The sequence below is a fragment of the Erpetoichthys calabaricus genome, chromosome 17 (assembly GCF_900747795.2).
Source record: "Erpetoichthys calabaricus chromosome 17, fErpCal1.3, whole genome shotgun sequence".
Taxonomy (NCBI): Eukaryota; Metazoa; Chordata; class Cladistia; order Polypteriformes; family Polypteridae; genus Erpetoichthys; species Erpetoichthys calabaricus.
Window position 1 is genome coordinate 9,689,811 of NC_041410.2, and position 22,187 is coordinate 9,711,997.

Sequence of the window (22,187 nt, forward strand, 5' to 3'; positions counted from 1 at the left end):
GGCCAAGGGGATGCCCACATAACACCTGGGTGTGGCTGATGGATGGTCATTTACGGAGAGCGGGACTGAACCGTGTGTCTATCTAGGGGTTGCTAATCAGGATCCCAAGCTGTTTTGTCATGTGGTGAGTGCGGCAACGTGCTATACCAGTGCATGCTCCCCAGCCTGACCTGTAGTGCTTCAAAACTATACAGAGTAGAGCTGACCTGCTGTCCAAGTTCTAAGAAATAGTGTGAGGACTTCAAAACCCTTGTGCCACACCACATGCACTTCAGAAGAGGTCATTCGCCTGAAGCTAAGCAGGTTTTGGCCTGGCCAGTACTTGGATGGGAGACCAATGGGGGACGCTTACCCTGTGGTCTAAATGTGCATCTCAATGCCCCACATGCAGTTACGGGGACATGGTGCTGTAAAAATGGATGCCATCCTTTGGATGAGATGTAACACTGAGGTCCTGACTCTCTGTGGTCATTAAAGACCCATGGGCATCCTTTGTAAAGAGTAGGGTCTATCCTGATATCCAGGCTAAATGGCCCACCGCAGCCTAGTCATTCTGGCCCCCCAGTAACCCCTAACAGTCAATCTCACCACCTAACAGCTAATGTGCACTGAACATACTGGCGCAAAAAATGGCTGCCGTCACATCATCCTCGTGGATGCTACTCGTTGGTGGTGGATGAAGTGGCTTCCCACTCCCTATAGAAAGCATTTTAAGTATTATATTAATGTGAAGAATTATTATTACACACCCAAGTCTTCAGGGTGTAGCAATATTAAATTTGGTTGGAGGGGTTTGTGCTAGAATTGATGTGCATCTGTTCACCTTCACCCATTTCTACACTTAGATTCAGAGCAGCCCTGAAGCTTTTGACCTAAAATTACAGTTTAGTTCTTCTCCCCAAAGGTCTCGCTGTGTGATCTAGAAATAGGAAAACAGTTCTGTTGTAGCTGCAAATGGTCCAAAAGGGTGTTTACTGTGGAGACCGAGCCATAGTGTGGCAATGGGTATGATTAACTTAAGCGGGTGTCATGTTACGCCACTTGAAGTCGGAGGGTCATGTCGTACTCTCTGTGTTTTGCTCTGAGGTCTGTCTTATGGCCGACTCCATTGCTTGCCTCCTATGTGACTGACCTTGAAAGAATACACTCTTCAAATAATCCAGTTACTCCGTCAAGGAGAAGGCAGTCGTCCTTAGTCTCTCGTTTTAGCTCCTCTCCATGACTGTTTGTGATCTTTATTTTTTCTTTCTGTATTATTACAGTGAAATTTGAAGTGGTCCTTTACTGTTCTCGACTTGACCGCGGTGGCTCAAATTTAGAAGCCTTCTCTTGAAGTCTAGAGCAGGAGATGTGGGCCGCAGTGGCTGCAGGTTTTCATTCTAACCCTTGTCCTGATCCATGACCAGTTTTCATTGCTATTTAACTCCTTTTCCCTTCATTTTAATGGCCCTGTTTTTAAGGATTCAGTCCTCTGAATTGATTTTGCTTCTTCATGAAATGGCAGCCAAACAGAAATGAGACGTGAAACGAGCCAACAGATGAGCAGCTAAACTGGGATTTCAAACTCCAACCAATCTATTAATGAGAAGCTGATTCTTGCTGTTAAGCCCGTTATTTAATTTTGTGGCCTGTTGCTGCTCTCATTCTGCCACAGCAGACATTTCCAAAACTGTTGATTTTCTGTTTGTCAAAATATTTTTTGGTGACCTGAGAGATCAACCTTACCGAGACTGTCATCTTTATTTTCAGATATTGTGTGATCGGCACAGGTGAGCTGGTCATGTGGCGGCTTGTTTTGTGTCTAATTATTGTTTGGCTGCTAATTTAAAAAAAGAGACAACTAAGGGGCTTGAGTCAAATTAATTAAAACTAAAGCAAAAGACGTTAATTTGCAGCAAAAATTGATCACTAATGAAGAAGATGGTTATAATTAAAACCTGCAGCCACTGCGGCCTACCAGGCCTGGAGTTCGACACCCGTGGTCTAGAGAGCCTGGTTTGACTCCTTACCATACAAGAAGGTGGAATTCAGTTATTTTTCCACTCTTCAGTGCTTGCCTACCCCACCTCGCATCAGAGTGGACTGCAGCCATTTTGTTTGTCCATCTTTAGTGCATAACAGAAAATTGTAACTTCTTCCCCCTCAACAATCCTAACCCCCCCCTCCACCCCACCCCATTGATCAGGAAGTTCTGGTGAGATGCTGTTGATACCACAGTTAGGCTCAGCCAGCATAGGCATTTTGCTACAAGTTGGAGTCCCTGATCAGCTGCTGCGGAGGTCTGCATGTGGGCTTGGAGGGTGCTGGGTGGGGATGATTGTATGTTCCAATTGTGGGCCTGCCTAATGTACAATTGATGAGGAGGGCACCCTGGTACTCACTGTGTGTTCTTTGCATTATGTTCAGATCCTGGCCTGATGAGCAGAGCTGGGGAAGCAGTGACAGCCGCACCCCTAGACTGAGTCAAGCTGGGAGTGCATATGCAGGGTCTCCACTGCCGCTTAATTTCCAGCACAGGTCAGTACCCAACAATAGGTAAAAATTCATCACCTCACCTTTCTCATCTTTTTTTGTAAAGACCCCAATAAACACCCCCCCACCCCCTCCCAAAGCCTATGGTCAGATGAAAACACATTTTGTTTTTAGAGTGTGGGGTTTAGAAGGGGCTGGCACTGACAATATCGGAGCCAAGTGTTTCTGTCCCAAAATTGATGTTGTTAATGTTTTGTGTTGTGGCTCACGTGAACTAGGTGCAGAAAAGTTGGCTTAGGGTTAGTTCAAGAATATGGGGGACACATTTGGAATTTGAAATCTTTCATGGGGGTGGGGGGGATGGGGTGGGAGTGAGACATGTCAGGGGTCTGAACTTCTGTTACATCTAGAGTTGCACCTCTCAGGATTTTTTGTTTGCCCGTCTTTTTTTTTTTTTTTTTTTTTTTACAAAACTTAACCCAGTTTGAATCACGTTTCTGATTTCAGGATGTGCTATATCTGCAAATATCCTGTGGATGATTTGAAGGAAGTCCAGTTTTAAAAGAGTGGAGCTTCTCTCTTCATTAAGTTTATTTCAGGGGTGTCCAGCTCCGATCCCGAAGGGCTGCAGTGGCTGCAGGTTTTCATTCTAACCCTGTTCCTAATTAGTGACCAATTTTCACTGCTATTTAACTCCTTTTCCCTTCATTTTAATAGCCCTGTTTTTAAAGATTCGATCCTCTAAATTGATTTCTTTTCTTCATTAAATGGCAGCCAAACAGAAATGAGATGTGAAGTGAGCCAGCGGCTAAATCTGGGCTTCAAACGCCAACCAATTTCACTCCAACCAAATACTTAATAAGAAGATGATTCTTGCTGTTAATTAAATACGATATTTAATGTTTGTCTCATTCTGCCACAACAGACATTTCTAAAACGGTTGAAGTTCTGTTTTTTCTAAGAACACCGTCAAAATGTTTTGGTGACCTGAGCAGATCAGCTTTACTGAGACCTTCACCTTTCTTTATTTTCAGATATTGCATGAAGGACAGAGGTGAGCTCATCTGGCAGCGCATTTTGTGTCTCATTTTTGTTCGGCTGCTAGTTAAGGAAAAAAGAAACAATTCAGGGGTCTGAGTCAAGTCAGCTAAAATGAAATAATAATAATACATTTTATTTATATAGCGCCTTTCCCATGCTCAAGGCACTTCAGAGTTTGAGAAAGAACGGCAAGGTATACAGTATAGAGACAGATAGATAGATAGATAAACTTTATTAATCCCAAGGGGAAATTCACATACTCCAGCAGCAGCATTCTGATACAAAAAAAAAAATTAAATTAAAGAGTAATAAAAATGCAGGTAAAAACAGAAAATAACTGAATAATGTTAACGTTTACCCCCCCGGGTGGAATTGAAGAGTCGCATAGTTTGGGGAGGAACGATCTCCTCTGTCTGTCAGTGGAGCAGGACGGTGACAGCAGTCCTGTCGCTGAAGCTGCTCCTCTGTCTGGAGATGATCCTGTTCAGTGGATGCAGTGGACTCTCCATGATTGACAGGAGTCTGCTCAGCGCCCGTCGCTCTGCCACGGATGTCAAACTGTCCAGCTCCGTGCCTACAATAGAGCCTGCTTTCCTCACCAGTTTGTCCAGGCGTGAGGCGTCCTTCTTCTTAATGCTGCCTCCCCAGCACACCACTGCGTAGAAGAGGGCGCTCGCCACAACCGTCTGATAGAACATCTGCAGCATCTTATTGCAGATGTTGAAGGACGCCAGTCTTCTAAGGATGTATAGACGGCTCTGTCCTCTCTTACACAGAGCATCGGTATTGGCAGTCCAGTCCAGTTTATCATCCAGCTGCACTCCCAGGTATTTATAGGTCTGTACCCTCTGCACACAGTCACCTCTGATGATCACGGGGTCCAGGAGGGGCCTGAGCCTCCTAAAATCCACCACCCGCTCCTTGGTTTTGCTGGTGTTCAGGTGTAGGTGGTTTGAGTGTATATAGCATTGTACTAAACCAGATAAATAAAGAAGATTAAGACAGTAAATTCAGAGAAAAGCCTAACAGACAACATAATTGATGGTCTCGCACACACACACACACATACAGGTTACATGAGCAACTTGACATTGAGGTAAACTGAGAGAAGGGTAATAAAGTCAAGTAGAGCTAAAAACCTTCCTGAACAGATGAGTTTTGAGTTGTTTTTTTAAAAGAATTCATGAAGTCAGCTGACCGGATTAATTTCGGTAGGTCATTCCAGAGTCTGGGCGCTATACAGCTGAAGGCCCTGTCACCCATGGAGTGCAGATTAGTGTGGGGCACAACAAGATTACCAGAATCAGAGGACCTTAGTGGGCAGACAGGCACATAGTGATGGAGAAGGTCACTAATGTAGTTTGGCGCAGGTCGTTTAAGGCGTTGTAGGTTATTAGTAGGATTTTATATTCAATTCTGTAAGACACAGGGAGCCAGTGAAGGCGAAGCAGGATGGGTGTGATGTGCTCGCTGCTGCTGGTCCATGTAAGGAGTTGTGAATAAGCTGGAGCTATGATAATAATAATAATAATAATACATTTTATTTGAAGCGCCTTTCAAAAAACTCAAGGTCACTGTACAATCAGGTAAAAAATAAACATTCAATAACTAGAAAATTTAAAATCCAAATAAAACATCAGATAAAACACCAATAACAGTTACAATGAATAAGCAGTTTTGAACAGATAAGTTTTAAGATTAGCCTGAAATTGGTGAAGGGTAGTCATATTCCTAAGATAAGCAGGTAAAGAATTCCATAAGGAAGGTGCCGATCTGCTAAATGCTCGATATCCCATCGTAACTAGACGTGCTGGTGGATTATTTAAGTTAATGGAAAAAGAGGATCTGAGCATACGAGAGGGTTTAATGACTTGTAGGAGCTGTGAGAGATATGTGGGGGCAAGATTATGAATGGCCTTATATGTAAGGACTAAAATATAAGATTAGAAGGGGCACCTGCCAATGAAAATGAAGTTAAAAGAAGTTAATTAGCAAAAACTGGTCACTAATTAAGAAGATGGTTAGAGTGAAAACCTTCAACCCTCCAGGACCGGAGTTGCACACCCCAGGTTTATTTATAAATTAACAGTTTTTATTTTTAAACAGTTGAAACTCCAACAGCAAACACAAGAGAAGAATGTTACATTCTATGCTTCCATTCATTTCTTCTACTGAACTTGCTTCTGTCCAGTTGATGGAACATTCCACCTGAAAATATTATTTTTTTTATGTTTTCTTAACCCATGTGGTTTGCAGTGATGGTGGCTGAGAAAAACTTTTAAACATTTTAAAAATAAAGATGACAGTCAGCCACTTGTAAGCCAAATAATTCTGTAAAAACAGACAAATTCTTACGTCGGGCTAAGTGAGTGGTGCATCACTAGAGAGAACCTCAAGGTGACGTGTGTCACGCCTTAAGACCAGCAGAACTCAATCTTGTGTCCTGTAAATCTTTTGATTTCTTTTTTTTTTTTGTATTTGTAGATAACTTGTACTTTTCCATTTCTGTGATTATTTGTACTTTTGTTAAATTGTGGGGTACACCAGTGTGGCTAGGCCTTAAAAGAGAAAAATGTTTATAAGCTTACTGGCAATGATATTAATCAGGAGTGACAGGAGAGTATGGGGTAGTAGAAGAGCTAAGGCCTGAGAGCGGTGCATGGTTTATGTTGTAGAAGCTCTTTACCTGATATGACTTGTACATCACCAAATGGTTGATTATACATTTAACAGTGGGGGCTTTATTGGGTTAACTGACTTGTCCAGGGTTATACAGCAACAGACTCATTTTGCATAGAAAGGATTCAAGGGCAGCTCATGGCCTCACATCTTCAGAGCTCTGGTTTCAAACCCTGAGTCAGTCGAGTTAGTACATTGTCCTCATGTCTGTGATGCTTTGTTTTCCTTTTATTCCTCACTTTGTGTCTGAGATGTATTGGCAACTGTAAATGGACCAGTTTGAGCAAGTATTGGTGTTTGCGTCTGTGTGCTCTGCAATGAATGAATGAATATATAATGTGTGTGTGTTTGTATATGTGTATATCTGTATACATTATATGTGTATGTACAGTCATATGAAAAAGTTTGGGAACCCCTCTTAATTCTGTGAATTTTTGTTTCTTATTGGCTGAGCTTTCAAAGTAGCAACTTCCTTTTAATATCTGACATGCCTTATGGAAACAGCAGTATTTCAGCAGTGACATTATGTTTATTGGATTAACAGAAAATATGCAATATGCATCATAACAAAATTAGACAGGTGCATAAATGTGGGCACCACAACAGAGATATGACATCAATACTTAGTTGAGCCTCCTTTTGGCTTCTAGATGCTGTCCTCCTATAGTCTTTGGTGAGTGTCTGGATTCTGGATGGAGGTATTGTTGACCATTCTTCTATACAAAATCTCTCAAGTTCAGTTCAATTTGATGGCTGCCAAGCATGGACAGCCTGCTTCAAATCATCCCATAGATTTTCGATGATATACAAGTCAGGGGACTGTGACGGCCATTCCAGAACATTGTACTTCTCCCTCTGCATGAATGCCTTTGTAGATTTCCAACTGTGTTTTGGGTCATTGTCTTGTTGGAATATCCAACCCCTGCGTAACTTCAACTGTGTGACTGATGCTTGAACATTATCCTGAAGAATTTGTTGATATTGGGATGAATTCATCTGACCCTCGACTTTAACAAGGGCCCCAGTCCCTGAACTAGCCACACAGCCCCACAGCATGATGGAACCTCCACCAAATTTGACAGGAGGTAGCAGGTGTTTTTCTTGGAATGCGGTGGTGTTCTTCCGCCATGCAAAGCGCTTTTTGTTCTGACCAAATAACTCCATTTCTGTCTCATCAGTCCAAAGCACTTTGTTCCAAAATGAATCTGGCTTGTCTAAATGAGCATTGGCATACAACAAGAGACTCTGTTTGTGGTGTGAGTGCAGAAAGGGCTTCTTTCTCATCACCCTGCCATGCAGATGTTCTTTGTGCAAATTGCGCTGAATTGTTGAACGATGTACAGATACACCATCTGCAGCAAGATGTTCTTGCAGGTCTTTGGAGGTGATCTGTGGGTTGTCTGTCACCATTCTCACAATCCTGCCCATATGCTGCTCCTGTATTTGTCTTGGCCTGCCAGACCTGCTGTGTTTAACAGCAGCTGTGCCTGTGGCCTTCCATTTCCTGATTCCATTCCTTGTAATTGAAACCCACAGTTTAAACTTCTGAGATGGCTTTTTGTAGCCTTCCCCTAAACCAGTAGACTGAACAATCTTCGTTTTCAGATCTTTGGAGAGTTGCTTTGAGGATCAAATGCTGTCACTCTTCAGAGGAGAGTCAAAGGGAAGGAAGCACAACTTGCAATTGACCACCTTAAATACCTTTATATCTCATGATGGACACACCTGTCTATGAAGTTCAAAGTTTAATGAGCTCATCCAACCAATGTGGTATTGTAAGTAATCAGCATTGAGCAGTGACAGGCATTCAAATGAGCACAATGAGAAGGGGACCCACATTTGTTTTTCACATTTGATTTAATTTCATACAACTAAATACTGCATCACTAAAAATCTTTGTTCAGAAAACAACGCAGTACTCGGATGTTCCTAGGAAATGAAAGACAGACCACTGTTATCTTTTTTTTGTTGAAAGGAGCATCAATTATTATGCAGGCTGAGAGGTTTTCCCAAACTTTTTCATATGACTGTATATAATACATATATGTGTGTGTGAATATGTGTGTGTGTATATATATATATATATATATATATATATATATATAATATAAAAATTTAATATATAAATGATTTGGATAGGAATATAAGTAACAAGCTGGTTAAGTCTGCAAATGATACCAAGCTTGGTGGCTTGGTAGATAACCTCAGATCTGTTGAAGCATCACAGAGGGACTTGGACAACAGATTGGAAGAGGAAATTTAATGTCAGCAAATGTAAAGTATTACACATCAGAAGTAAAAATGTAAGGTTTGAATACTCAATGGGAGGTTTGAAAATCGAACCTATGCCTTATGAGAAGGACTTAGGAGTTTTACTGGACTCGACACTATCAACTGCCAGACAGTGTTCAGAAGCCATTAAGAAGGCTAACAGAATGTCAGGTTATATAGCGCCTTGATGTGGGAAGTACAAGTCACAGGAGGTTATGATCGAGCCTTATAACACACTGGTGAGGACTCCTCTGAAGTACTGTGGGCAGTTCTGGTCTCCAGGCTACAAAAATAACATAGCAGGGCTAGAAAAAGTCCAGAGAAGAGCGACTAGGCTGATTCCAGGGCTACAGGGGATGAATTATGAGGAAAGATTTAAAGAGCTGAGCCTTTACAGTTTAAGTAAAAGCAGATTAAGAGGAGACTTGATTGAAGTGTTTAAATTTATGAAGGGAATTAGTGGATCGAGATGGTAACTTTAAAATGAGTTCATCAACAACATGGGAACACAGTTAGAAACTCATTAAGGGTAAATTTTTCAGAAACATTAGGAAATGTATCTTTACACAGGGAACCACAGACACATTATTTAAGTGACCAAGATTTTAGGGACTTCCAAAACCCAACTTGTTGGGCTGAATGGCCTCTTCTCATCTAGATTGTTCTAATGAACTGGTGCTAGCCATTCTAAACCCAGTAATATTTTTTATGTTATTTACCCTATGTGATTTTTACTGAGGGCCAAGAAAAATGTTCAATCTTATGGTTTCATGGGGAATGGAGGTAACACAGGACAGGACTCTTGATCTGTGAGTGAGGGGAAAGGTGTTGGTCTTTAACTCGGAAAGTGTGATCCTGCAAGGACGGCCTTCTTTGTTTGTGAACTATGTTCATTTTCCAGAGGTGTTTGTTTAACAATATTTTTAGGAAAACAGTACATGTATTTTAAATGTTATGAACATGAGGCTGTATGACTTGTGGATTATGTGATTTAGGATTTTTTTAATGGAAGTTTTTGATACAGTTTGCTTTTGTCCAGTGTTGGTCCCCCATAGCCTCCCATTCTTTCACAAATGTTGACCTCTCTGTTCACCATGAAAACATGAGATTTAATTTTTTTTTCTTGACCATCACAACAAACCACATGGCGTAACTAACGTATAAAAATCCCATTTTTGGGTGCGACGTTCCTTTAAGATGGGTAAATGGTTCAGGACATTGATATATTTTTTTGGGCAATTGAATTCATTTTTTTCTCTTTCTACTGCGGTGGGTTGGCACCCTGCCCGGGATTGGTTCCTGCCTTGTGCCCTGTGTTGGCTGGGATTGGCTCCAGCAGACCCCCGTGACCCTGTGTTCGGATTCAGCGGGTTGGAAAATGGATGGATGGATGGACATATGAAGTTTAAGTGACCTGTTCTTGGTCAGGCAGCTATCAGCCATCTGCATATCCACTGTGTGAGAAGGACTGGCAGAAGTGTAGTTGAGACCTAGTTAAGGGTATTGTATTCTGGGACATGTGGAAGGTGACATTTTGTGTAGTCTGTGACCTTAAAGGCTCCTCTATGTGCTTGGCATCTTGATTTCCGTTTATTTTGGACAACTTTGAAATGTTTGGAAATTTTTTTACTTTGTATTTATTAATGTTTTTGGTTTAAAGTTATGTCACACCAGCCCCTGTGGTCACTCATCACCTACACTAATATGCTTCTTAGTGATTCCCAGCCCCTTTAAAGCTCCTTTGTCTGAAATGTATCTTTAAAATAAAGAAAAATTAATTTGCAAGTATAAGTAAAAGGTTTTATTTTGTTAAGACTCTGCGGTTTCTCAATGAAGCACTCTCTTGGCCAAGATTTTTTTTTTGTGTTGCCCTTTCTTCATTTGACCTTTGTTAATCGCGTGGTTTGAATTGCTGGTTTACGTCTTCAAGCTCTGCTGCTCTGATAGTATAGAAAATAATTGCCCTGGAATGATATTTCATTAAATGTCCTTGTCTTACTGTATAGTATATGCCTCTGTAGCCTGGCTGTTCAACAGAATGATGTACTTCCCACAAAATGTTACAGTTTTGACTGGTCTGTAATTTATGACTGTGGATCAGAAGTGTTCCTAGTGCAGGTCAATTTTAAATAAGCTATAGTGTGAAACACAAGTGGCAGATCTCTTGCATGTCCTTAAAAGACCATTTTCAAAAAGTCATGCCCTTGCTCTTCTTGTTGTGTATTTTTACCCACTTCTGGGCCTTGCTGTTAGAGATATGGAAGGTGAGTCACGAGGATGTGAGTCAGGGTTGCCAGGCAGGACGGCCAGCCGTTGCTATTAAGACAACTCTGAAAGGCCACTGCTCTTTAGAACGTGCCGTAGCTGCTTTTTTCAGGAGATTGCTGCACAACAGACTGACATGCTTTCTAATGTCTGTGCCCCCCTGGGTTTTAAACCATAGGCCCTCATTTGTTGGTATTTTGGGTGGAAGAACACCTTAGGAGTGTACCTGTGGGCAGTTTCTGGTGTGCATTGCCACCATTCTCAGACCCAAAATGGCTGTTCTTTTTTCCATAGTTTGCACAGTAAAACATGAACAATGTAGGCTTTCTCAAGGCTGGGCTGCTTTCAGTTGGTGGTCTGTTTGTTTTATATAGCTCCTTTTTTTTTTTTTTTGTCAGTGCAGCTTCAGGGAACCCCAAGGTGCTGTATCTAAGCATACATACTAAATGCACTAAAAGTTAGAAGCTTTACAGAAAATCTTGTCAGATCGATACTGTAGAAGATCATGGATCACTAGATCTGAAGATGAGCGCAGAAATGGACCACCAAACACTGCAGAAGAGTTAGTGTCCTGGTATCAAATAAACGAGTACTGGGTCTTTATGTTCTTGCAGTCCTGAAGTGATGATTTATGTCAGTGTTGCATTTTCGTGATGGTACCTCGTTCTGGCCCCATGTGAACTCGGCGTTCAGCGATCCACAGCCAGATGATCCTGTGATTTCCATTTGAAAATCTGGAGCTGCACACTCGTTTGTTGGGCTTGTCTTAGTAAGTCAAGATAATCAAAACTATGTTACCATGTTGATCTTTTGTGGCCTTTAAGAACCTGAGGAACAATTAGTGAACATTAGTGAATACTTCCAGTTGTATGTACAGTATGTATTGCTTGATATGTTTTACATTTATTACATGTATTATATTTGTAAATGCAGCGGTGCCTCATACTTTGAGTCTGATTAGATTTAGGAGGCCGTTTGGACTCTGAATTTTTTGAAGTCCAAATCAGTTTTCCCCATTAGAAATAATGGAAAGTGAATGAATCTGTTCCTAGACCCTAAACAATACTCATTTCGATAAACTTAAACAGCAAATACACATAATTTAAGATAGAAATAACACAATTAAATGCCCTAATTAAATTAAAACAGTAAATAAAATCTGGTAGTTGAGTCATGGCAACTACCAGATAATTTCACCTGGATGACTGAGAATCTTCACAGACAAGTAAATAAAATATGTAAATACTGTACTGTATAGTAAAAGGAAAATTTGCATTTACAGAACCTCAGTGAGGAGTGGTGATGTCCCGTGTGGCTGGTGGAGAGAAAGAGAAAGGTTACGGTTTGGAAGGGGAGTCGCCTTCTGGTGTTCTCTCTCCTTTCTGCCTCTTACCATTAGTGGTTGAAAGCCGCCATTTCCGCCACACAGGAAGTTCCTTTTTTACCTCAATCGTTGATACTACAACCTTCCTCTTAGGCTTTGTTGCTCCCACACTCTTCTTGGGTGCCATGGTTAATACATAGGGCTTATAACCAAAAACACCAAATATAAAGCTAAAAAGGACTTAAAACACATAAGCATAACGTGACAGATGACTTGGGTGCACGTAAACGCCATATGTTGCTACATTTTTTCACTGCAGCTTGAACGTACAAGCATTGTTCGAACTCTGGGTTAAATTTCTCTCAAATGTAGTGTTCGAAGTTAGAATCGTTTGAAATACGAGGCACTACTGTATCTTCAGTATACCAAAATGTTCTAATCACAAATGCGTTCATACTTTTGCTGTGTGTACAACATGCGTTATGGAATCAGGAGGAACAGCAACCTGCCCCAGCCAAGGAAGAACAAACTCTGGATGGGACAAAACTTCATCTTTAGGAGCATTTACACTCACTTGTATTAATACAGTTTACAAATATCAATTTAGCTAAAATTACGTATCTTACACACGTCGAAAACAGAGTACCTGGTGAAAAGCCATTGTGCAGACTCCACATACAGTCTGGAAGATGAAAGCAGGCAGTGCTGCTGCCCTGCTAATGGGAAGTGGACTTCCTAAAATGTAAAGCCATCTGAAGCTTTTACTCTGTCTTTGCATGCAGTTGCTGAACGTTCATTACAGACAGACTAACACAGCGCGGGAGGTTGACCTTGAGGTTTCAACTGAATTCCTGTAATAGTTTATCTCAGAGAGCCATCTAAGTATTCTTTCCTCATTGTAGTTATCTCTTTGGTGAGAGCCTAGCAGTGCTTCAGCGTGAGGGGCGTCTGAAAACGTTTGACTTTCCATGCCGTGAGTGGCGTATTTGAAAACTGAACATGTTAACGTTTTATGATTGGACATCAAAGTTCATTGATTTTTTTGCTAGTCATTACTGACTTCCTTATCGGTGTTATAATTGTCCTCACAGGTGGCGCAGTGGTAGTGCTGCTGCTTTGCAGTAAGGAGACTGGAAGATTGTGGGTTCGCTTCCCGGTTCCTCCCTGTGTGGATAGCGCTTTGAGTACTGAGAAAAGCACTATATAAATGTAATGAATTATTATTATTATTATTATTATAATTAAGTGGAATGTTTCTGTGTGAATGTACAGGTGGTCTCATGGAGCACTTTTAGCCACACAGTCATCCCACCACAGCGTGCTAAGAAGCACTTCTGGGGTCTTTTCTGCCTGCTGCTATCAGACAATTCAATGCCTACTCCTGATGTACTTGTTAAGGTAATTTTGAAATATCTGCCCAATATACAATTTATTTATTTTATTTTATTGATTGATTAGCTATATTATTTGTCCTGTGAGTTTGTAAGCTTGTTTTTCATGTTTCTACTTCTGTGTTCATGTGAATTTCCCCCAGGATGAGTAAAGTTTATCTTATCTAATTGATATATTATATAATAATGTAGAGATATAAACACACACACATCTGTCGCATGTGTTTATATGTATATACTAATGTGTGTGTGTGTTTGTATGTGTGCCTGTGTATGGATGTTTGTTAATTTAGGCAGTGTGCCGGCGTTGATGGCTGCATCCATTTACAGGTGCTTTTGGAGACAGAAAAGGAGCTTGTTCACCATCTTTCTCGGGCAGCACCCCTAAAAAGCAATGTCTTCACCCATTTCCTTAATGTTGTCCCCTCATCCTTTTGAGTGAAGTGTGGATTCTCTCTAATTACAGAGCAGTTACGATTGACGCCGCATTGGCTTCATCCACGGATGGCTGTCTAAATGCAGTTTGCTTTGAGAAGACTTTGGTGCCTTTAGTAGTTGCGTGTTCATCCTTTTTTGGTGAAATCTAGAGTCGGCAAAATGCCCACTTTCTGAAGTCTTTGGAGACCCTTAAGGAGAATGCGTATGATTTTGTCCATTCAGGTTGAATTCAATTACTGAAATAACAAACCGTCTGTTTTCCACTGAGCTGTTAACATTTTGTAGGTGGGGGGGGGGTCAGTGGTCCACTTGTATAGTTAGCCATTTGCTTTGTGTTTGTGAACCTCCTACACCCACCAAGATGGCATATTTCCACAGGCTGAATTCAAATAGAGGCCTAAACGGTCAAGCCGTGTTTGGTCATTTTGAGCATCCTGTTCTCTTTGATTCAGAATTTTCAACTATCATAAGATAAATGTTTGATTTATTTTTGTTAACTTTAAGGGAAATCGGATGAGACTCTCCTTTGTTTACAGATGCGCTTACTTTTTTGCATATTTTTTTGTCTTTTATGCCCAAGTGGATATAAAATACCAATTTGATGCTTTCAGTTTCTCTTGCATTGTCACAACAGCCGAAGAGCTCTGGGACTGATAAAATGCATCTGAAATGTGTTTAACAGCAGAAATATTGACAGTGGGATCATTTTTTAAATTTGCAAACTGATGGTTAGCGGTGTTGAAAGAGCCGCTTTTACACTGTATATGCGTGAAAGGGATTGATGCTTTTTATTTAAGTTTATGTCATCTTGGTAACTTGGCTTAGGCCTTAATTTTATTTAATGCTGTTTGAAAATACTGCTGATTTTCTTATTTAGTTTGGCTACCTTGACCCATTTTCATCCACAGACTTTCTAAGCGTACTTTTCTAGTTTTTCACTTTTGGAATTTCCAGAACACAGATCTGATTCTAAGCAAGTTCCTTAGGTTGCCCTTGTGTGGTTCATTGCATATTCTTCCAATTTTATTTCCCTACATTTAGGCATTTCTTTTTTTTCTTATTTGTAAAATTCCACATTAGATTTATTTTAGGTATAACTTATTGGCTTCCGTCAAAATTAACTGAAAGTGTCTACAACTTATTCAAAACAAAAAAAATCAAATTTTATGTATCACATACAATTATACACACAATACAATATATAGTAAAATTGTTAGTCACTAAACTCCAAACCTGTGCATTAAGCAGGATTTATAAAAAGGTCAATAAACAGTAATACGAGAAACGTTCAAAAAGTTTCTGCCCTTTATTTATTAAGAATTTCAAAAACAAATGACATCACTTTTCTACACTGTCACCTTCCTTTGCGATGCAATGTTCCCAGCGTTGTACCAACTTTTTAACTCCATCAGCAAAAAATGTTTTTGGTTGAGCGTGTAGCCACTGATGCACCGCCGCTTTCACATCAGGGTTCTTTCTTCATTCCTCGTGGCTGTAGCTGGACGTCCGGAGCGCTCTGCATCTGTCACGCTAGTGCAGCCATTTTCGAACATTTCAGTCCACTCATAGATGACTCTACGAGACCGAACTTAATCCCCATACTGAGCACACATGCAGAGATGAATTTGTGTTCCTGGCACTCCTCCATCCCGCAAAAAGCGTATGACATAACGCAGTTCATCTTTGGTGCAATTTATAAGTTTCGCAGCCATCTTCACCACAGGGTGACGTCTCTTATACTAAATTGTAAGGGCAGCTGGCTTGCCAGACGGAACTAGTCACATGACACTCTCCGACACGACCAATTACTACTCCTCCCGCCTTCACTGTTTCCAATGAAAATATAAAAGTGCAGCAACTTTTTGAGTGACCCTCGTATGATTTCATATTCAGTGGTTAATTTGAAGTCTCTCACTTTCAATAATGCACCTTAAAATCTTTGACTGATCAAATTTATCTCATTTAAAATTATCCAAAAAAGTATCCAAGTCAAGATCGAAAGCGCAAGCACTGCACCCGAGCTCCAGCCTCACTAGGGCGTATGTTTTGGGAATGTACCAAATAAACGTCATTTTGGGCAAAAAATCTTTGGCTGCTCATCAGAGAGCCTTGGTGACCCATTAACAACCGTGTTTGGTGGGCTCCCAAATGGGCTTAAAGTGGGCAAAGACAAATGGATTATGATAGCCATTGTCCCCACAGGACTAACTCGTAAATATACATATCTGTCCAGCTTAACTGGAAGAATCCCAACCCACCTTTTAGAAATTGGCAAGTAGCTGATATTTGAAATTGTGGGGGGAAAAATAACAAATTCTCTCTTAGAGTATCTGTTCAAAACTTTAAAATATGGGAAGGTTTAATTAATCAGATTTTAGAATAGGCCTACATTTTGGGGATGGGGAAGGACCTTCCACCCCATAACCAACTATTTTTGCCAGTGCTCTTTCTCTCAGGTGGTGATTGAATTTTGTTTTGTTAGGTTTTGTCTGTTTTTGTTCCTGCTCTCTTTTATAACTTTCTGATCTTTTTTTCTAGTCCGAGTATGAAGTCATTTGTTGTATTAGTTCAACTTGACTGTATGCAATGTTATTTTGTAGAAACAAAATAAAAAAAAAGTTTCCTCAGCAGTTTTGCAGAATTTATTTCCAAGCACATGTGTAGCTGGGCTTCAAAGTGGATTTGTGTTTTAAAGAGGAAAGACCACATATCTTGAGGAGGGGATGGAATCCGTAAAACACAGGCAGGTAAAAAAATGTATATGGGAACAATGATGTTGATCCTCCTTCCTCAGGTTTCCATGTCTTTGGAGCTCATAGCTGTAGGAAAAGTTTTGGACGTGATAATGAGGGCGGTGATGAAATGGCATTTAGTACAGGGTGTGGACTGGTACAAGAAGGAAATTTGTGCTTTTGTTTCTTGCTGGCTGGAGTTGACCGAGTTGATGCTTAAAAATGAAGAGTGCAGTAAAAACATCTAGACGTTGTATGAGTGTGTTCAGATGATTCTGGAGGAAATCACTTGCAGTACAAAATTGTGTCGTATATGACCTGCATGCCATATGTAGCCCTAGACGTCTTCAGTGGCATCACTTGGAATAATGGAGGACGATATAAATTGAAGGCTTACAAGAAAGAACATATGAATGAAAGCAAAAAAGTTAAATTTGTCTCCAACAAAGAAAGATTAGGTAGTAGTAATGAGCACGCAGATTTTAGGAGGACCAGACCCCTCATGGACCCCGTGATCATCAGAGGTGACTGTGTGCAGAGGGTGCAGACCTGTAAATACCTGGGAGTGCAGCAGGATGATAAATTGGACTGGACTGCCAATACTGATGCTCTGTGTAAGAGAGGACAGAGCCGACTATACTTCCTGAGAAGGCTGGCGTCCTTCAACATCTGCAATAAGATGCTGCAGATGTGCTATCAGACGGTTGTGGCGAGCGCCCTCTTCTACGCGAAGGTGTGCTGGGGAGGCAGCATAAAGAAGAGAGACGCCTCACGCCTGGACAAACTGGTGAGGAAGGGAGGCTCTATTGTAGGCACGGAGCTGGACAGTTTGACATCTGTGGTGGAGCGACGGGCGCTGAGCAGACTCCTGTTAATTATGGAGAATCCACTGTATCCACTAAATAATATCATCTCCAGACAGAGAAGCAGCTACAGAGACAGACTGCTGTCACCGTCCTGCTCCACTGACAGACTGAGGAGATCGTTCCTCCCCCACACCATGCGACTCTTCAGTTCCACCCGTGGGGTAAACGTTAACATTATACAAAGTTATTGTCTGTTATACCTGCATTGTTATCACTCTTTAATATTTCTTTCAGTATGCTGCTGCTGGAGTATGTGAATTTCCCCTTGGGATTAAATAAATTTTTTCTATCTATCAGTTATATAGTGCCTTTCATATCTATCTATCGATCTATCGATCTGTCGATCTATCGATCTGTCGATCGATCGATCGATCGTGATGTGGTGCCTTCAGCAGCGCTGTTCACCTCTCATTCCAGAGGCACTGCTTTAGTTCACAGCACACTGATGGGCTACTAGTTTGAAGAACAATTCCAGCTTATTTGGATTAAGTGCCACATATTGGTTAACATCATAGCTGAATAGACCCCACTGCTTGCAAACCTCAGCTATATGAGAAACGTTCCACGGGCAGGACACCCAACAGTCACGTAAGGATTGCTGCTTCTTCGTCCCGTCTGGCGTTTTGATGCTTTCTCATTGACTGCGCGCAGTCTGTTGTCAGGCTTGTTTGTTTTTGATTGCTTTGCTTCTTTATGGCGTACGTTTTGTAGTGGGAACACTGATTAGCTCATTTTTTCTCAGTATGCCCTTTAATTTTTTTTTGTACCGCACTTGTTTACTTGCGCTTATGTTTAATTGGTTGTTTCTCTGGTTATTGTGTTTTCACATAACCATTAATTGGCCTTTTGCTAGTGAGCAGTGCAACTACAGTTTATGTAGTTTGGCAAATGTTTGAATTTGTAAAGACATTTTCTATAAGAAGTATTTCCAATCATAGTGGGAGGTCACAAATTAAAATCATTAAAGCATTAGATAGTATGTTGAAAATCAGCAAATCAAGGCGCAGAGTCCTACGGCCCAGCAACATCAGCATGTTGGGCCTCAAAGTTTAAAGCGGTGGGTCTTCTGTCCTTTTGTCAGCTCTTAATTGTTGTGACTCCAGAGCTTCTGGTCCAAGACGTGGTCTGCAAAATAAAGAACAGTGGCCTGGGTGGTCTTATGACAGAATTGGAAATGTCTAGCTGGTACACTGAAAAAAGCACACGCACACACACACACACACACACAAACAAATATAGTAAATGTATACGTATTTTAACAGCAAAAAAATTGTATAATTAATGATTGAAAGTAATTAAAACCTAGAAGTGCCTGAATATTTACTTTTAGGCAGTATTTAATTGATTGATTGATTGTGTGGGGGAAAAAAAAACATTTGTTAGAGAAATGGTGAAAACGACTTTTTAATTTTGCTTTGTTTTAGAAAGGTACAATACAGAAAAAAATAAACAATATGACAGCTTGGAAATATGAGAAGCATTTTATTTTCTTTTAAGCCATAGGCAGTGTTGATAAATATTTGTGTACATATTTTATTAGTTATTATTATTTATAAGTTTTATATATTTTAGTATTCTTTGGTCACTGAGCAATAACCATATGAAAATTCATTTAGCTTTTAATAAATGAACTGTGGTCGAATGTTTCATTATAAACTTAGCACAGTTAACACTTTAATAATCATTAAAGCTTCTACTCATCCAGTTGTGCAGGAGCTTAGTGTAATAAGATTTTTTAAAGGGATAAAGAAAAAAAAAATCAGAATCACACGATCCAGTAACATGAAATATGTATTGTCCTAAAAAAACAAATCTGATTGGACCTTCCCTAGTTTAAAATTGGAATTTGCTCTTTATTCAAGAATAGTTGATCAAATTTTATTTTTAAAATGTGCAGTGTATTCTTGCATGCAATATCCTTAACTGGGATGAACAAGTTTATGGTTGTATGGGCAAGTATGACAAAAAAGTAAAATAGGAGTTATAATGTGTCAGATCAGTTCTGGCCTAATGTGCAAAGTTACTTTCAGTGGAAAAGAAACAGAGTAGGACACCACTAGAAGCAATGTTTTTATTGTAAAAAAGTGGTGAACAGAGCCGTACGGTGTTATTTGTATTGTTACAGTTGATTTCAAATAAGCTAATTTGGAGGTAACAATAGTTAAATAGTTTGGTGTACAGTGCCAATTTAAATATGTAAGCATTTGTTTTAGAAATGTCATAAAGAGAAATCCTGAAATGATTAAGTAAATAAAAGACAAGAATGGAAGGTTGGTGTAATACACAAAATGTAGCAGGAGATGATTAAGAGACCAGCAGATGTCCTGTAAACAACAACTGGTCAGTTGTCATATACATGAAGTTTTCAAGGGTAATGGAGCCTAAAGGATATAAGAAGAACAAGAGTGATAGACTTTTATTTAAATATGTTACTTGGGTGTAAGCTAACAAACCAGTAAGAGTTACAGCTAATGAACCAATCAGTGTATAGATCAGTGGTTCCCAAACTCACTCCTGCGGACCCCCTGTGGCTGCAGGTTTGTATTCCAGCCAAATTCACAATTAGTGATAATAATTGATCTCATTTATTTTGATGGTCTTTTTTCCCCTTCTCTAATTCTGCCTTTAGAAAAGCACAGCAGTATGATTTTTACATTTATAAGACATTTAGAAATATTTCTACTTTTGCTTTAAACACTTATCTTATTGTTTTATTTTTTGTGCAATTTGCACTCTTCATCGTATCTTAATAATGATAATTAAAAACAAACAGAGCTGACAGCCGGATAAACAACACTGAATGATGAAAGGCTAACGTCAGTGTCAGACCCACTAATTGGTAGATACTAAATTAAACAATCAGAACACCTGGAAAAGCATAATGAAAATCAGGCGGAAAATTGTTAAGTAAAAAAAAACTATCCTTTAGTATACTTTAATAAAAATGTACTAAACTTAGTTTTGTAATTTCTCCATTGACTCCAAAACACAGAAACTGAGAAATAACAGTTCACTTAATTCTGTGACTCCTGCACTAATTTGGTTGGAACAAAAATCTGCAGCCACAGAGACTGAGTTTGGGAACCACTGGTATAGATGGATCAGCGCTGTTAATATAAATTTAGTTGTTTATAAAATGGACCTCTACTCTTATTTTTTGACCATTCTGTAACAGACTGCTGTGATGAAAGCTCCCTCTTTTGGCATTTGATGAAGAGATAATTTAAGATGCAGTGGACAAGTTTCCTCCTACCTGATTTCTGACTCCGAGGTTTTATCAAACTTGTCCTTTTCTTTCCTTAATTAATTTGTTGATTTCTACCACAGCTTACATTTTATAAATTTATGAATTAGTGTTACTGTTATTTTTTTCTGTAGTTAAAAGAAAAGGTTGTACACGACAAGTATAATTATATAATGCATTGTATGAATGTGTTCTGTTTATTGCAAGATGGTTAAATGCATAATAAAATGAGCACATATGGCAGGATTACAACTTTAAAAAGTGGCCTAATTTCCTTGTTTTAATAAAATAACAAAAGGGTCTTAAACTACAGAAATTTTAATCAGAATGCAGACGCATTGCTTGTGATCATTGGGGTCTTTAGATATTTACAACGCCAGTGAGCTAAACGTGGTGGGGCCTGTTGCAGCCATGCGATGGCATCGCTAACCCACATGCAGTAGCAGTACAAGCCTTGTGGTGTATCTGAACACTTCTTAGAATTCATACAGCTTATCTGACACTTTGGACCCCACGTTTGGATGATTTGCACGAGGTTACCATTCGTGTGTACAAACTCTAATGGAGGTGTCCAAAATGAGCAGCCTCTGGCCCAGTAAGCAGTGTAGATATGTGAAGATGTGGCAAGTCGGGACATTTATAAAGACATGGGATGCACATTCTGGGTGTAATTCTAAGCAGGTTAAGGCCTGTCTACCACCTTGAGATTGGGGTTCACATTAAAATGGGGCTCTATTAACCTTTCAGGTTTATTTATTTTAGATCCCTGCTATGGTGTGTTAACTGGTCTCCATACAATTTACTATTTGTTCTTGGTCATTTGTGCAATATTAACATCAAGTCAAGAAGATATTACTGGGTGTTCTTAGGAGAGAATCCTGCTTAACAATCTGTGCAGATCTTTGATGTGAAAGAGTTTTGATGCTTAACCACTGTGAGGAAGGTTTGCTTCTGTTTAAATTTGAATGTTAATATGTTGTTGGCGAAAACCAAGTGTGTGCATCCATGTCAATTCTAAAAACCATACATAACCTAATTTTCTCATCTGCTTAATTCAGGGTTATGAGCAACCAGAGTCCTTCCTGGCAACTCGGATTGAAAGTCAGGAAGCAGCCCTGGACGGGTGGTCTGGTTGTTGTAGGGGCCATCCATGTAGGCACCCGTGTTGCACAATTTGGATTTGCCAGTTAGCCTAACATTCATGTCTTATGAGTTGTGGGTGAAAAGCCTGGTGAGACCCCGTAGGCTAATCCACAAGATCTTAAAGCCATAGAGCACCAATGCTACCCACCGCACCAGCATGCCTTCCGATACTAAACTGACAATCAACTTTCTTTTCTGTGTATTTCATTTATTTAAAGTTTGTGAGAAATTAAATGTTTCCACGCACTACTTGAAGAGTAGTTTTGGAGATCTAATAGGTGCGGACAGGGCAGGAAATGTTGGGGTCATTTTAAACTCCTC

At 40.0% G+C, this 22,187-nt stretch overlaps 1 protein-coding gene across 4 annotated transcripts in view; it reads left to right on the forward strand.

Annotated features, from left to right (window-relative positions):
* Positions 1-22,187, forward strand: part of pbx4 (pre-B-cell leukemia transcription factor 4) — a 216,894-nt gene that overhangs the window by 19,157 nt on the left and 175,550 nt on the right. For 3 of the 4 annotated variants that reach the window (XM_028823602.2, XM_028823599.2, XM_028823600.2), the window contains exon 2: positions 2,407-2,517. The exons of the other annotated variant lie outside the window; for it this stretch is intronic. In XM_028823602.2, coding sequence (XP_028679435.1) covers positions 2,407-2,517 — 111 coding nt within the window. The remainder of the gene's footprint in view (positions 1-2,406; positions 2,518-22,187) is intronic. 4 annotated transcript variants of the gene reach the window in all.